Here is a 14,279-nt window from a genome sequence, read left to right as displayed (position 1 = left end):
CCTCTGTTCTGGGTCAATATGCAGCTGACAGCCAACCTCATTTAGCATTCATTGGCCCTGTTTTAATTTGAGTTTGGCACAATGACTTTAAGAGACACAATAAGAAGAGCGATTTAGTATTGAGATAGCTTTCCTAGGTTCTCTCTCCCTCTCTCCCTCTCTCTCTCTCTCTCTCTCTCTCTCTCTCTCTCTCTCTCTCTCTCTCTCTCTCTCTCTCTCTCCCAAGGGACCCTATTGGAATATTTTCTATCTCTTTCTTCATTTTTAAAAAACCCTTACAGATGCATCTTGAGATGACTCCAGTCCTATTACTTATTAACAGACATTTACAGCTGAATCATTTCCCAGAAAGCTCTAGGGAGTCTTAACCATCAAACCATAAGTTATTTGTCCTTTTGAGATCATTCTTTTCTCTTCTTTCTATTTGCAATAGTCTTCTGCTTCCATGCTTTGCCCTTTTAAAGCCCCTTCCTTGGCCCCATCCTATCTTTCTAATCTTCTTATGCTTTCCTGTCTTCCAGGTATTTTGAGATCCAGTAAAATTACCCTTCTTGCTCTTCCTCACATATGACACCCCATATCCCAATGGAACATATTAAGTACCTCACCTGGACCTAGAAGTCTCTCCCTCCTTATCTCTACCTCCTAGCTTACTTCAAGTGTCAGCTAAAGGTCCACTTTCTTTTCCCAATCCTTTCCCCCATCCTTATCTTAAGTGCCTTCCTTCTGAGTTTACTCCCAATTTATCCTGTCTCTGTCTTATTTATACATAGATACTTGCAGCTAGTCTTTCCCATTAGTGTGAGCTCCTTGAGAGCAGGAACTGAGTTTTTTTTATTTGTTTTGTTCACCTTTCTTGTATTGCCAGTGCTTAGTAGGGTACTTAGCCCACTTACCTTTCCAGTGTTATTTTATCCTCTTTTCATATTTTTCACTCTAATCAAACTGACTTATTAACTATTCCTCATTCACAACATATTATTTCTCACTTCTTCATCTTTCCACAATAACCCTCATGTCTGGAATACATCGCCTCCTTACCTTTGTCTCATGAAGTCCTTAGTTTTCTTCAAAACATTGTTCAGAATGAGGGGATGTGCCTTGATTGGGGAATGGCTGAACAAACTGTGGTATCTGATGGTGATGGAATACTATTGTGCTATAGGGAATGATAAACTGCTTGATTTCTATATGAACTGGAAAGACCTCCATAAACTGATGCAGAGTGAAATAAGCAGAACCAGAAGAACATTGTATGTAGTAATAGCAATATTGTGGGATGATCAACTGGGAAAGACTTAGGTAGCTATACAATAAAAGGATCCAGGACAATTCTGAGGGACTTATGAGAAAGAATGCTTTTCACATCTAGAGAAATAACTGTGGGAGTAGAAACAAAGAAGAAAAACATATGATTTATCACTTGTTTATATGGGTATATGATTTAGGGTTTTGGTTTTAAAAGATTACTCTATTACAAAAAGGAAAAATATGGAAATAGGATTTGAGTGATAATATATGAATAACCCAGTAGAATTGCTTGTCAACTCTGGGAGGGAAGAGGGAAGAGGGGAGGAAGACAACAAAAATTATGTAGCCATGGGAAAAAATTAAAATAAATTAAAAAAATATTGTTCAGGTACCAATTCCTCCTACCCTCCCCAATTATTAGCTCTCTCGTTTTTGAAATTATTTCATATATACATTATTTTACTTGCTTGGGCTCATGTTCTATCCCCAGCAGAATATAAGCTTCATAAGGATAGTGACTTTTTTAAAATTCCAAGTACTAACATAGTGTTTTGCACATAGCAGGTACTTAATAAATATTTGTTGAACTGAACTTAAAATGAAAAGCAGAATAGATTTCTCAATTTGGTATTTTGGGATAAAATGCTCTGTCTGGGATGGTTTCATATTAGAAATTATGGTAAGTGGGACTTTGGTAAGTAACAAACTAAATGGGGCACCTAGCTAAATGCAGAACTATCTCTCAGTGGATAGAGAGCCTAGAGTCAGGAAGTCCTGGGCTCAAATCAGGCCTCAGACATTTTCTAGTTGTGTGACCCTGGGCAAGTCACTTAATCCCAACTGCTTTGCCCTTACTACTCTTCAGCCTTGGAATCAACATATAGTATTGATTCTAAGACAGAACCACAACAGCAACAACAAACTGTCAAATTCCCTTCATGTAAGCCAATACATAAAAATCTTGGATTGTGAAAGAAAAATTTAAACTAAAAATTTCTAGCCTGACTTTGCTTCTAAGCCATTTAATTAATTCTTTTACATTCCAATAGAAAATCACATATTGTACATCTAGGTCTGGTTAGTTCAAGTAATGAATTCTGTTGGAATTGTCACATTATTCAAATTCACACTATTTAAAGTTATGATTATATATGCAATATGGTAATTGGTTCGAGACCAACAGACGTATGCAATAAAAATATTTTAAAATAGATGTGAGGATGTTTAATTGTTTCCTCCTCCTTTGCACTGGTCACTTCTCTGGTAATTTTGACATTATGCAATTGAATTCAATTTTCAAAGTGATTAAACCAGCCAAAGCTTACAATAATTTTTTTTTTTATCATTCACTTCATTTCCATTTCCTTTCACTGCCTTAAATAAACTCAAAGCTTTTGCCTGAATGCTTGCTTTTCCAAGAAAAATGTGTTGTTGATTATAATCATGTTATCAAATCCACAGTCGGGCCATTCAGTTACGTCACATTTTTGTTCCAATATAATAACAAGGCTCTTCTTTTTGGCGCTAGTAGTGTTTCTATGTGAAGGATTCTTCTTTTTTGTTCATTCGGTTGAGGGCTTTTTAACTCTCGGTAATACAATCCTCAGAAGCACATCAATCAGATCCGTAGGCAAGTGCACATTGTGGCCAACTCTCAGTGTCTCCATTTGAAGTTTTCTTGGTGAAGATACTAGTGGTGTGCCATTTCCTCCTCTAAATCATTTTATAGATCAGGAATTGAGGTGAACAAAGTTAAGTGATTTGCTCAGGGTCCCACAGCAAGTAAGTGTCTGAAGTCAGATTAATGTGACTTTTATAATTTTATAATGTGATTTTTATAATTCATGCCCAATTAAATTTTACATAAATCATAATCCAACTATATCATATCACACTTTACCCAGCATTTAATTTGATATATTATATTATCCAAGTACCTTTCTTTCCCCCCCCCCCTTTTTTGAAACCCTTACCCTTCCACTTTAGAATCAATACCTTGTATCAGCTCTAAGGCAGAAGAGCAGTAAAGGCTAGACAACTGGAGTTAAGTGACTTGCCCAGGGTCACACAACTAGGAAGTGTCTGAGGCCAGACATGAACCCAAGACCTCCCCATCTGTAGGCTTGGATCTCAATTCACTAAGTCACCTAGGAACTCCATTATGTACCTTTTAATTATTTTTGAACAGTCTTATTGTTTGACAGAAAATTCTAGAGAAAACTTATGGTAATGGTAAAATGACAATATGCAATTGAATTCAATTTTCAGAGTGATTAAACTTTTTAGAATAAAAAATAAGATTAAAATATTTTAAAATGAAAGTGTATGCATATTCTTAAAATATAAGAAAGAGAATCCTGTTATAACACTGTTTGTAAATGGGTTAAGCTAAATTCCCTGAAATGATATTTAAAGTAGAATAATAGAATTTGCACCTTGCATTTATTTAATACTTTATTACTTGCCAATACATTTGTATATGGCATAATCCTTGTAAGGTCAATAGAATAGGTTTGAATAATCTCATTTGATAGGCTTAAGGAGTATGGTGTGGCAATGAGAGGCAGGGGAGTATTGTTCTGTTGATGAGGAAGGCATCTTTCCTTCCTTTTGGTCTCACCTTCATGAGGGTGGCAATATTTCTTTCTAGATCATCTCTTCAAGCATGACTCTCTAGTTTCTAGTCTTTCTGGACATCTTGTTTTCCCTTCAAACTATGCTCCTGAAGACAGTGGAAAAGAAAAATGGCCCAGCTGCCATGTCTCATACCAGCTTAATTTCAAAAACAGTTTACTCATTTTTGCTTGCCAGAAAGAGGAAGAGAGAAAGAAGTGAGGTTTCACCCATTCATCTAAGGAAATACAATCCTTTCATGTATTCCTCATAGTGCCAGAGTCCATACTGGTGACTTCATTTCTTCCACTCTACACTAGATAGTGAATTTTCTGTTCTGATCTCCTACTTGCTACTGGAATACCATCTACTCCAATTATGTCTCTTAGTCTTCATGTGCATTTAGCAATTAACTTCCACTTTGCTACTTCCCCTGCCCCAATACCCTCAAATCTGCTTGGGAGGTTCCCGTTTTGTTTGCTTAGTTGCTGCCCTTTGTACTCAAAAAAAGGACTAAAATGACATCTCTATGTCCAACACAGGGTCATTGTACAGTATGTCCAACCATGGCTGATCAGAATATATGAGCCCAGAAGACTGCCACAAAAACCCCATGCAAACATCTGAGATGGAGATATCTTTAAATTTGTGCATTCCAAGTTTCTTCTGAGTTACTGCAATTCTGTTTTATTCATTGAGCACAGTACCTTCTTTGATGTAGACATGCCACTTGGGACAGTGCTGTGTCAGTGTCTCCTAAGTCTCACCATCAGTACCCAAATTCTTCAGAGAGACCTTTAGAGTATCCTCGTATTGTTTTTTCTGACCTCCATGTGAACGCTTGCCCTGTGCAAGTTCTCTGTAAAACAGTCTTTTAGGTAAATGTGTTTAGCTTTTGATTAACATGGCCAGCCTATTGGAGTTGCACTCTCTGCAGTGGAGTTTGAATGCTTAGCAGTTGTGCTGGAGAAAAGACAATGTCTGATACCTTGTCTTAACAGGTGATCTTCAGAATCTTCTTAAGACGATTCAAATGGAAGTAATTCAGTTTCCTGGCACAGTTTTGGTTCCATAAGCATACAACAATGAGATCAGCACAATGGCTTTATAGACCTTCATTTCTTTCCCATATTGTCTGTCAGAGCTGCCCAAACACTGAGCTAGCCAACCTTATCTATGTGTATATTCCTAAAAAGTATACTACCATAGTAAACTAATATATCCATAGCATTAAAAATTTCTCCATTTGCTATATGTCACCGATGGTTCCACATAGGAATGGTACAGAGTTGGAAGGTGGTGAAATTCTGTTTTCTTGGTGTTGTCAGGCCAAAATTAGCACAAGTGGCAGAGAAATGGCCCATACTCTGCCACATTTCAGTCTCAGAGGCTGCAATGTGTACAATCATCTGCAAACAGAAAGTTGTACACCAACTTTCCCTTCGCTTTAGTCTTGGCTTATTGTCTGGTTTTGCTAAATCCCAGTTAGAAAAAAGAAAAAGGAAATTACTTTGAACTTGAACTTCTTCAATAACCTTTGTTTAGATCTCTCCCCTGCAAGTGTATCTTCATTCCAGGTCATTCTCTACTCAGATGTCAAATTGATCTTCCCACTTAAAGCACAGGTCTGATTATATTGCCCACCCTTTTGCTACCCCCAATTAAATAAACTCAGTGGCTACCTTTCATTTCCAGCATCAAACATAAAGTTCCCTGTCATACAAAGCCATTCATAAACTGGTCCCCTTCTACCTTTTCTAGCCTCCTTGCTATTTCTTTCTTTCTTCTTTTTTTTCTTAAACCCTTACCTCCCATCTTAGAGTTAATATTGATTCCAAGGCAGAAGAGTGGTAGGGGCTAAGCAATTAAGGTTAAGTGTCTTGTCCAGGGTCACCTAGGAATGTTGGAGGCCAGATTTGAATCTAGGACCTCCCGTTTCTAGGCCTGCCTCTCAAACCATTGAGCTATCTAGCTTCTCCCCTTGCTATTTTTTGAACAAGACTTTTATCCTCTAAACTGTAAAATAGAGATACCAGTAGTCCTTACCTCAGGAACAAATGAAATATCTGTAAAAAGAACTTAGCTGAGTGATTGGTACATAGTAGGTGGTATTCCCTTCCCTCTAACTCTGGGCATTTTTACTGGCTGGAATTTTTTCCTCTGCATCTTTGTCTCTTGTTCTTGCTAGATTCCTTCAAATTTCAACTAAAATACCGCTTTCTACAAGGAGCATTTCATGATTCCCCTTAATACCTTAGAGGAAATCTCTTTCCCCTAAAATTGCCTCTGATTTATCCTATATATATCCTGTTTGCACATAGTTCTTTGCATGTGGTCTCCCCATTATACTGAGCTCTAAGAAAGGAGTCTAGATTTTTCTCTGTTCACTTATTTTGTATCTTCAGGATTTGGTAGATAGTAAGTACTTAATAAATAATTATTGACTGCCCGCCTGCCTGAAATATACCTTTGAAATAGCACTCTTGAAATTTAACTACATGCAAGCAGAAAGACAAAGTTATAAAGATGATGAGAAAGTCAAGACTGGTCAGATGAAATCCTTTCCATTGTGTAATGTATTTATTAGTGGCTTTAACATACAAATGTGTGAGTCTAGCTTATGGGGGCTCTTCAGGACAATGAGGGTTTCCAAGTGCTGGTGAGCTCCAAAACATAGTGATCCTTCTGGGTCAGCTCCATGACCTGCTCCAATGTGGAGAAAGCCAACATTTCATGTCCACTCTCTGGACAACAACACAATGAAACTGGAGCATGAGCTGGAATGACTCAGCCCATCCTGGTACCTATGTCCAAGGTGAAAAAAGCTATTAATCAGAGATTTGAAAGAAAATGTAGCTAACAGTGACCTGGAGTTTAAAAAAAAAAAAACTTAGCAGTTCAGTAAGAAGACCATTGCAGATGGGACATATTGTTGAATCCCACCCCATACAGAGTCTCCAGGGAGAGGTAAAAGACTATACAGATCCAAGGGGAAAAAAAATAAAATGGTGGTGAGGGTAGCAATGACTCTAGGATATCCCAGGGTGGCCATGGCAGTGACCAAAGAGGAATTTTCTCTCCAAAAGAAATGGCAATTACAATAGCAGTGATGTGAGCTGTGAATATTATAGCAATGAGTATCAACAATAGGTTTAGAGGTTTTGGCAGCTATAGCCAGCCTAGTCTTTCACAGCCCGATGAAGAGCAGCAACAGCAAGGATTGTAGCCACAAAGGTCAGAATCATAATCAAGTGATGGATGGGGTGGTGGGGGCAGCTGCTACTATGTGTGTATTTAGTTGTTTCAGTATTATCTGACTTCATGACATATGAGGTTTTCTTGGCTAAGACACTAGAGTGGTTTGCCATTTCCTTTAATTCATGTTGCAGATGAGGAAACTGAGTCAAATACAGTTAATTGACTTGCCCAAGATCACACAGCTAATGTGTCTGAGGCAGGATTTGAACCCAGATCTTCCTGACACCAGACCCCACACCTCCTGGCTGCCCCAGATGCTTCTAGATATAGGAAAAAAGTTCCCAGGAGGTAGAGCGATGGTATAGATTTAGGTCCTTTTAAAAAGCCACAACCAAGATTCAATTCCTGAAGCTCATTCCCCTTGCCATGGTTTCTCCCTTTTGTCTTAGGGTAGACAGTTCCCCTAGGTTTCCTTGAGGGATCCTGCTTTTTTCTGTTTCCTTTCTTATGAAAATGGACTTGGCCCACATATGCATTTTCATGCTACAATCATTACTGAACTCTATTTTAAAAATTATTAATAGAAAATTTGGTTAATTTTATATTAGCAAAATGTTTTGTTTTGATTTGTATTTTCTCTGGAGATGGGGAGTGGATCTTGCTGAATTCTCTAGCAAAATCTGGGAAGGCTTAAAGTGAGTAGTTTACTATGTTGATACTAGACAATTGCATTTTCTATAAAACCAACTTGGGTCCAATGAATGAAATCTGGAAGCGTGATGCTTCAAATACTTATTTTTTACACTTTATTTTTCACAAATCCTTGTTTGGTTATAAAAAAAGAAAAATCAAGTTATTTAATTTACTCTCTAGGAGGCAGCTAGATGGCTCATTGGATAGAGTCAGCTAGGCTTGGAGCTGGGAGGACCTGGGTTCAAATCTGAATTCAGATACTTCCTAGCTAAATGATCTTGGGCAATTCACTTAACCCTAATTGCTTAACCCTTACAACTCTTTGGCCTTGAAACCTATACAAAGTATTGATTCTAAGATGAAAGGTAAGGATTTTTTTAAAAATTTACTATCTGGGGAGCAACTAGGTGGCCCAGTGGATAGAGAGCCAGGACTGTAGTTAGAGGTACTGGGTTCAAATATGACCTTGGACACTTCCTAGCTGTGTGACTCTGGGCAAGTCACCTAACTTCAACTGTCTACCCCTTACCACTTTCTGCCTTGGAGCAGATACTTAGTATTGATTTAAGACAGAACAGTTATTTAAAAAAAAACAAACAATTGCTGTCTGGATTGATACTGGTTCACTTTCTATATCAGAAAGTCACATAGCACATTGCATAGAAAATGAGGAACAAGGAGGAGTTCCTTGTTACCGGGAGGTTAACCATGGCCCACTCCTTAGTTTAAAGTGTATTATGTCTCATTGCAGTTTACATGTGTCCAGTTAAATAGATTTATAGATTGCATAAACTACTCACGAAATGGATGAATGGCTTTAAAAGATTCTTACAAAGTAACCACAAATTGAAGATTATACAGATATGGGGGGACAGGGCTCCCTGGGCATCCCAGCAGAATCCCAGCTCAAAGAATATGTGAGGAAGTCCCTGATCTTGCACTGCTGCAGTGCTGGCTAGAGAAAGCCGCCTTAAAGTAACTGTATAACAAAAGGAGTCTCTGAGAGATATATTTCCTTTGCAGTATATACCTTCCATTTGCATCGATGCATTTCCTGAGATATGCAATTCACCCCCATTTGTGATCAGGGACATCTCACACCTGTATATCACCTTCTTCTCAACCTCTATTTCTGGTCACGTAGTCCTTGTCCCTGTAAAGTATAAAAATCCTGGACCACTCCTCTTCTATGAGGCAGTCTTTTACCTGAACCTGCCTCCCAGCCATTCAACTCACACTCAATTTAATAAACTTCTTTACTTTTAAAGATAATCATTGGAGTCCGTCATTCTTAAGGGGGCCCTCTTTCTGACCCAGGGTTAATCTCAAGCTCTCCCACAACAATATCACAAATAATATGAATATAAGCAATCTAGAAAAGTAACAGAAATGACACTTCCAATATGAGGTCTTCTCATATTGCCAAATAAAAATAACAGTATAACCAGTGCTGATGAGAAATCCATTAAAAAAATTCAAAATTATCAGGAAGATTATTAGAAATACATATTCACATCCATTGTCCTACATGATGAACCTCATACCATGATTATATCATGCATGGAGATATTAGCTGATGACGCTGTGATGAGCAAGACACTTTAAAACTATGGGTTTTTTTTTTTGTTGTTTTTCCCAAAATGCTCTCTACTGACTATAAAAATCCTTATCTGCTCACATTGAAAACTTGGAAACAGAAATGGGATGCTTCAGTGGGTTTTGAAACCATTTGTCAAAAATATAAAAATATAGCTCCTTCCAATTCATTTCCAAGAGCAACAGATTGACATTGAGAAAGACGATTATTGACTAGCTGAATTTTAATTGCATAACTGACAGATAATGAGCATCATGACTTAGCACATGTAACACTTCTCCCATTTGGTGCTATGCATCTTTTTTTTTTTTTTTTTAACTATGAGAGGCACTAAAACCATATATTAAAATAAACTGAACTTCAAATCAGTCCTTTTTTTCCTCTTCAAATGAGACAATTACCACCTTGGAAAGTGTTCATGTGGGACAAGAATCTAGGTCTTCTAATTCCTAGTCACAAGTGTTTACTACTAGACCTCAAAGATGGGCAAGTCTTAAGTATGAGAACATCCAGATACATACCTTTCTGTAGATTGCAAATATAGTCCCAATAGATGCCAAGCAGTCAATGTTGGAAGAGCCATCTAGTGGATCAAAGCAGACCACATATTTACCCTGAATGAAAAAATACAAAAAGCATTCAATTAAGCATATGACTCATGCAATTATGAACTTCCTGCATGATTGATGACTTTCTTATTAAAACTATACATGATAAGTTTAGGTAATGTATAATATTTGTGTTATTTTTTGTATTTCCTCACTTAAAAGAAATGACTTACAAATTGGGATATTTAAGAATTCAATTCTTGAAATTGTACTCACTCATTTTAAAAATTCTAGCTTCTTAACCTTTTTTCCCCTTAAAAATACTTAATAGAGGGCAGCTGGGTAGCTCAGTGGAGTGAGAGTCAGGCCTAGAGACAGGAGGTCCTGGGTTCAAACCCAGCCTCAGCCACTTCCCAGCTGTGTGACCCTGGGCAAGTCACTTGACCCCCATTGCCCACCCTTACCACTCTTCCACCTATGAGACAATACACCGAAAAGTTAAGGGTTTAAAAAAAAATACTTAATAAATATGTCGTAGTTCTCAAAAAAAAAAAAAAAAAAACCAGTTAGCAACATATACTGTTAGGACTGGACCCTAAGAGGGAAATGGGTGACTCAGTGGATTGAGAACCAGGTTCAGAGATGTGAGGACCTAGGTTCAAATGTCTCAGACGCTTCCTAGTTGGGTGATCCTGGGCAAGTCACTTAACACCCATTGTCTTGCCCATATTACTCTTTTTCCTTGGAAACAATACACAGAATTGATTTTAAGACAGAAGGAAAGGGTTTTAAGAAAGAAAGAAAAATTAAAAAAAGAAATGACTCCAGAGGTCATTGGATCTACTCTGCCCACATAAAAAAAATCTCAGCAATAGTCCTGACAAAGTGGTCATTCGGATTCTGTTTGAAGACCATGGTTGGAGAAGGAAATGGCAAGAGAAAACCCCATTTGGGTCTGGAAGAGTCTGACATGACTGAAACTATTGAACAACAACCTATGTGGCTCTTAAGTGTTGGGTGAATAGATCTGCTTGCTGAACTCCAACCTGTTGTTTTATTAATCCTTATTTTCTGTCTTGGAATCAATGCTAAGTATCAGATCCAAGGCAGAAGAGTGAGAAGGACTGGGCAATGAGGGTTAAATGACTTGCCCAAAGTCATATAGGGTGAATTAATGTAACTAGGTCTCTCTATTCACTGAGCCAACTAGCTCCCCCCACTCCCGCCTGTTTTAATTCCAATAATCTTCCCCCCTGCCAAAGTGACTTAAATCAAAAGGATTTCATTATTAAAGATGTCCAATTACATAAGAAGGGTGTGGGGTCAGTGTATTTGAATTCTGGTACCCAGGACCAACCCTACTTTTAAGCAGTGTAGGTGGCTGCCTACAAAGAGGCAAGGCCCTTCCTACATCAAAATATCTATCCTCACCAGTCCAGTGTTGCACCATCTTTCCTCCTCCTACCTTTACAATAACTCCTTTGGTTCAGAACAAAAGAGGTGGGTGTATTATGCCTAGAAGGACATGATTACCATACACATATGTAAGCACCTCAAGGTGTCTAGTTCTTTCTCATAAGCATGGTATGGTAGAGTATGTTTTTCTTTTAATTAACTATTACCTGGGAAGGCATGAGAAATTTAAGTTTAAGGATGAGTTGCTAGATGGATAGTTTTCAACAGAAGAGAAGGGGAACATTGTGAAAGCCCCTGAGGGGGTGCAGAACAGGGCCCAAGAGTTCCTCAGGTAAGGGCTGGGAAAAAAAAGTCAAGTCGAAGTTTGGGGTCAGAAGGGCCTCAATTGCCAGTGACAATTAAATGTCATTTATTGAATGAATACACAAGTTTATAAAGACAAAAACTGCAAAGAAACTTTCTCATGGAAATCCAAGCAAATTTCCTATAATAAAAGTTAACCTCGAGAGGGAGCCTTGGGCAAAGAACTACAAGCAAGGGTAAGTGGGAAGATAACAGGAATTGAGAAGGGGGAGATACCAAGAATCAGGTAAACATACTTTTCTGCCTGGGAAAAGGGGCCTGGGAAAAGATTATTGTGTCAATCAACAACTTGTTGAGAAATGTGGAAACTGATGGAATCAGCTATTTTGTTGGCGGGAAAGGTGAAAACTGAGGGATCTTACACAGACCCTGGACCTTACCTGACATCAGGCGTCTCAGACCTTTGCCTTTTCAGATCCTGAGACCTCAGTCCCTGATAGAACTTGTTAGCAACTGAACTCTGGGTTGCCAGGAGAGTTTGGGACCCTTTTATTGGGATTATACCCAGAGCAGAATTCCCCTAGAGGAGAAATGATCAACTGGAAGTTGGAAAGGTGAAATGACAGCATTGTGCCAAGTGTAGATGAATGGTCCCTATTTGTTGTTCAGTTGTTTCAGTTGCGATTTCCTCTTCATGATACCATTTGGGTTTCCCTGGCAAAGATACTGGAGTGGGTTTGCCTTTCTTTCTCCAGTTCATTTGACAGATGAGGAAACTGAGGCAAACAGGGTTAAATGACTTATCCAGGGTCATAGAGCTAGTTTCTGAGGCCAGATTTGAACTCAGGAAGATGTCTTCCTTTCTATCTACTTCTCTACCATAATACCTCTACAAAGAATAGCTGAAATGCGTCAGGAAATGTATGTGATAAAGAGTCTAGGAAGAATTACACAAAAAATTAAAAGTTTTATCTACTTTATAGCTATACTTAAGAGATCATCCTTTTAGTATACAGTGGTCTCTCGCTATATTGCAGTTCACTTATTGCGGCTTCACCATATCATGAGTTTAAAAAAAAAAAATATATATATATATATATAAAATTCTGTATCGTGGAGTTTTCACTATATTGCTGTATTTTGCAGATGAATACTGTACTTTACACAATGGAAATGCAGTATGCCGCTACCATTTGGGCAAGTTTGCCAACATGAGATTATACATGGCACGCTATTGGATGAAAAGTGACCAACCACAGCACTGTGTTCTGTATCCCGGGCACCGATTGGCTCAGTGTTTATAAGAGTGTGGGAAAGATTAATAAGTGTGGAAAAGGTTTATAGGAGAGTGGGAAGGGTTTATAAAGCCTTAAAATATACATAAATAATAAAATAAATATAATGCCTCCACTTCACAGATTTTCACCTATTGCAGGTATCTCTAGAATATAACTATGTCAATAGGTGAGGGATCAGTATTGATATTAGATTTAAGATATTAGAACTGGAAGGAATCTGAGAAGTCATTCATTCAAAACCTCTTATTTTAGAGGTGAGGAAATTGAGGTCCATAGAAACTAAATGACTTGACCAATATATATCAAATAAGTGGAAAAGAAGACCTAGAACCCAGGCCTCCTAGTTCTCTGTACAGTGATTTCCCACTGTGCTACAGAATGGCATGGCATAGCATGACATGGAAAAATTGGAAGCCCATTCAAATTTATGTGGGTTTCTCTGTCTCAGAAATGAATGCCTAGACCTCACACCTAGCAGATTAGCTAACATGACAGCAAAGGAAAGTAATAAATGTTGGAGGGGATGTGGCAAAACTGGGACAATAATGCATTGCTGGTGGAGTTTTGAATTGATCCAACCATTCTGGATGACAATTTGGAACTATGCCCAAAGGCCTTTAAAAAACTGTTTGCCCCATACCTATCAAACTACCAAAAAACTTCTTTACTGAATTAGAAAAAACTATAACAAATTTCATTTGGAATAACAAAAGATCAAGAATATCAAGGGAAATAATGAAAAAAATGTGAAGGAAGGGGGCCTAGCAGTACCAGATATTAAGCTATACTATAAAGCAGCAGTCACCAAAACAATATGGTACTGGGGCAGCTGGGTAGCTCAGTGGATTGAGAGCCAGGCCTAGAGACCGGAGGTCCTAGGTTCAAATCCGGCCTCAGACACTTCCCGGCTGTGTGACCCTGGGCAAGTCACTTGACCCCCATTGCCTACCCTTACCACTCTTCCACCTATAAGTCAATACACAGAAGTAAAGGGTTTAAAATAAAAAAAAAATAAAAACAAAAACAAAAACAAAAAAACAACAATATGGTACTGGCTAAGAGACAGAGAGAAGGATCAGTGGAATAGACTTGGGGTAAGTGACTTCAGCAAGACAGTGTATGATAAACCCAAAGAGCCCAACTTTTGGGACATGAATCCACTATTTGACAAAAACTGCTGGGAAATTTGGAAAACAATATGGGAGAGATTAGGTTTTGATCAACATCTCACACCCTACACCAAGATAAATTCAGAATGGGTGAATGACTTGAACATAAAGAGGGAAACCATAAATAAGTTAAGTGAACACAGAACAGTATACTTGTCAGATCTCTGGGAAAGGAAAGACTTTAAAACCAAGC

At 38.2% G+C, this 14,279-nt stretch overlaps 1 protein-coding gene across 1 annotated transcript in view; it reads right to left on the bottom strand.

Moving 5' to 3' along the window:
• LOC123235282 (fructose-1,6-bisphosphatase isozyme 2) overlaps positions 1–14,279 on the bottom strand; it is an 87,652-nt gene that overhangs the window by 52,780 nt on the left and 20,593 nt on the right. Inside the window, exon 3 of the mRNA XM_044661402.1 lies at positions 9,874–9,966. Coding sequence (XP_044517337.1) covers positions 9,874–9,966 — 93 coding nt within the window. The remainder of the gene's footprint in view (positions 1–9,873; positions 9,967–14,279) is intronic.

The sequence above is a fragment of the Gracilinanus agilis genome, chromosome 1 (genome assembly GCF_016433145.1).
Source record: "Gracilinanus agilis isolate LMUSP501 chromosome 1, AgileGrace, whole genome shotgun sequence".
NCBI lineage: Eukaryota > Metazoa > Chordata > Mammalia > Didelphimorphia > Didelphidae > Gracilinanus > Gracilinanus agilis.
The sequence above is the reverse complement of the archived record's forward strand: the minus strand, read 5'-3'. Positions and strand labels throughout refer to the sequence as shown.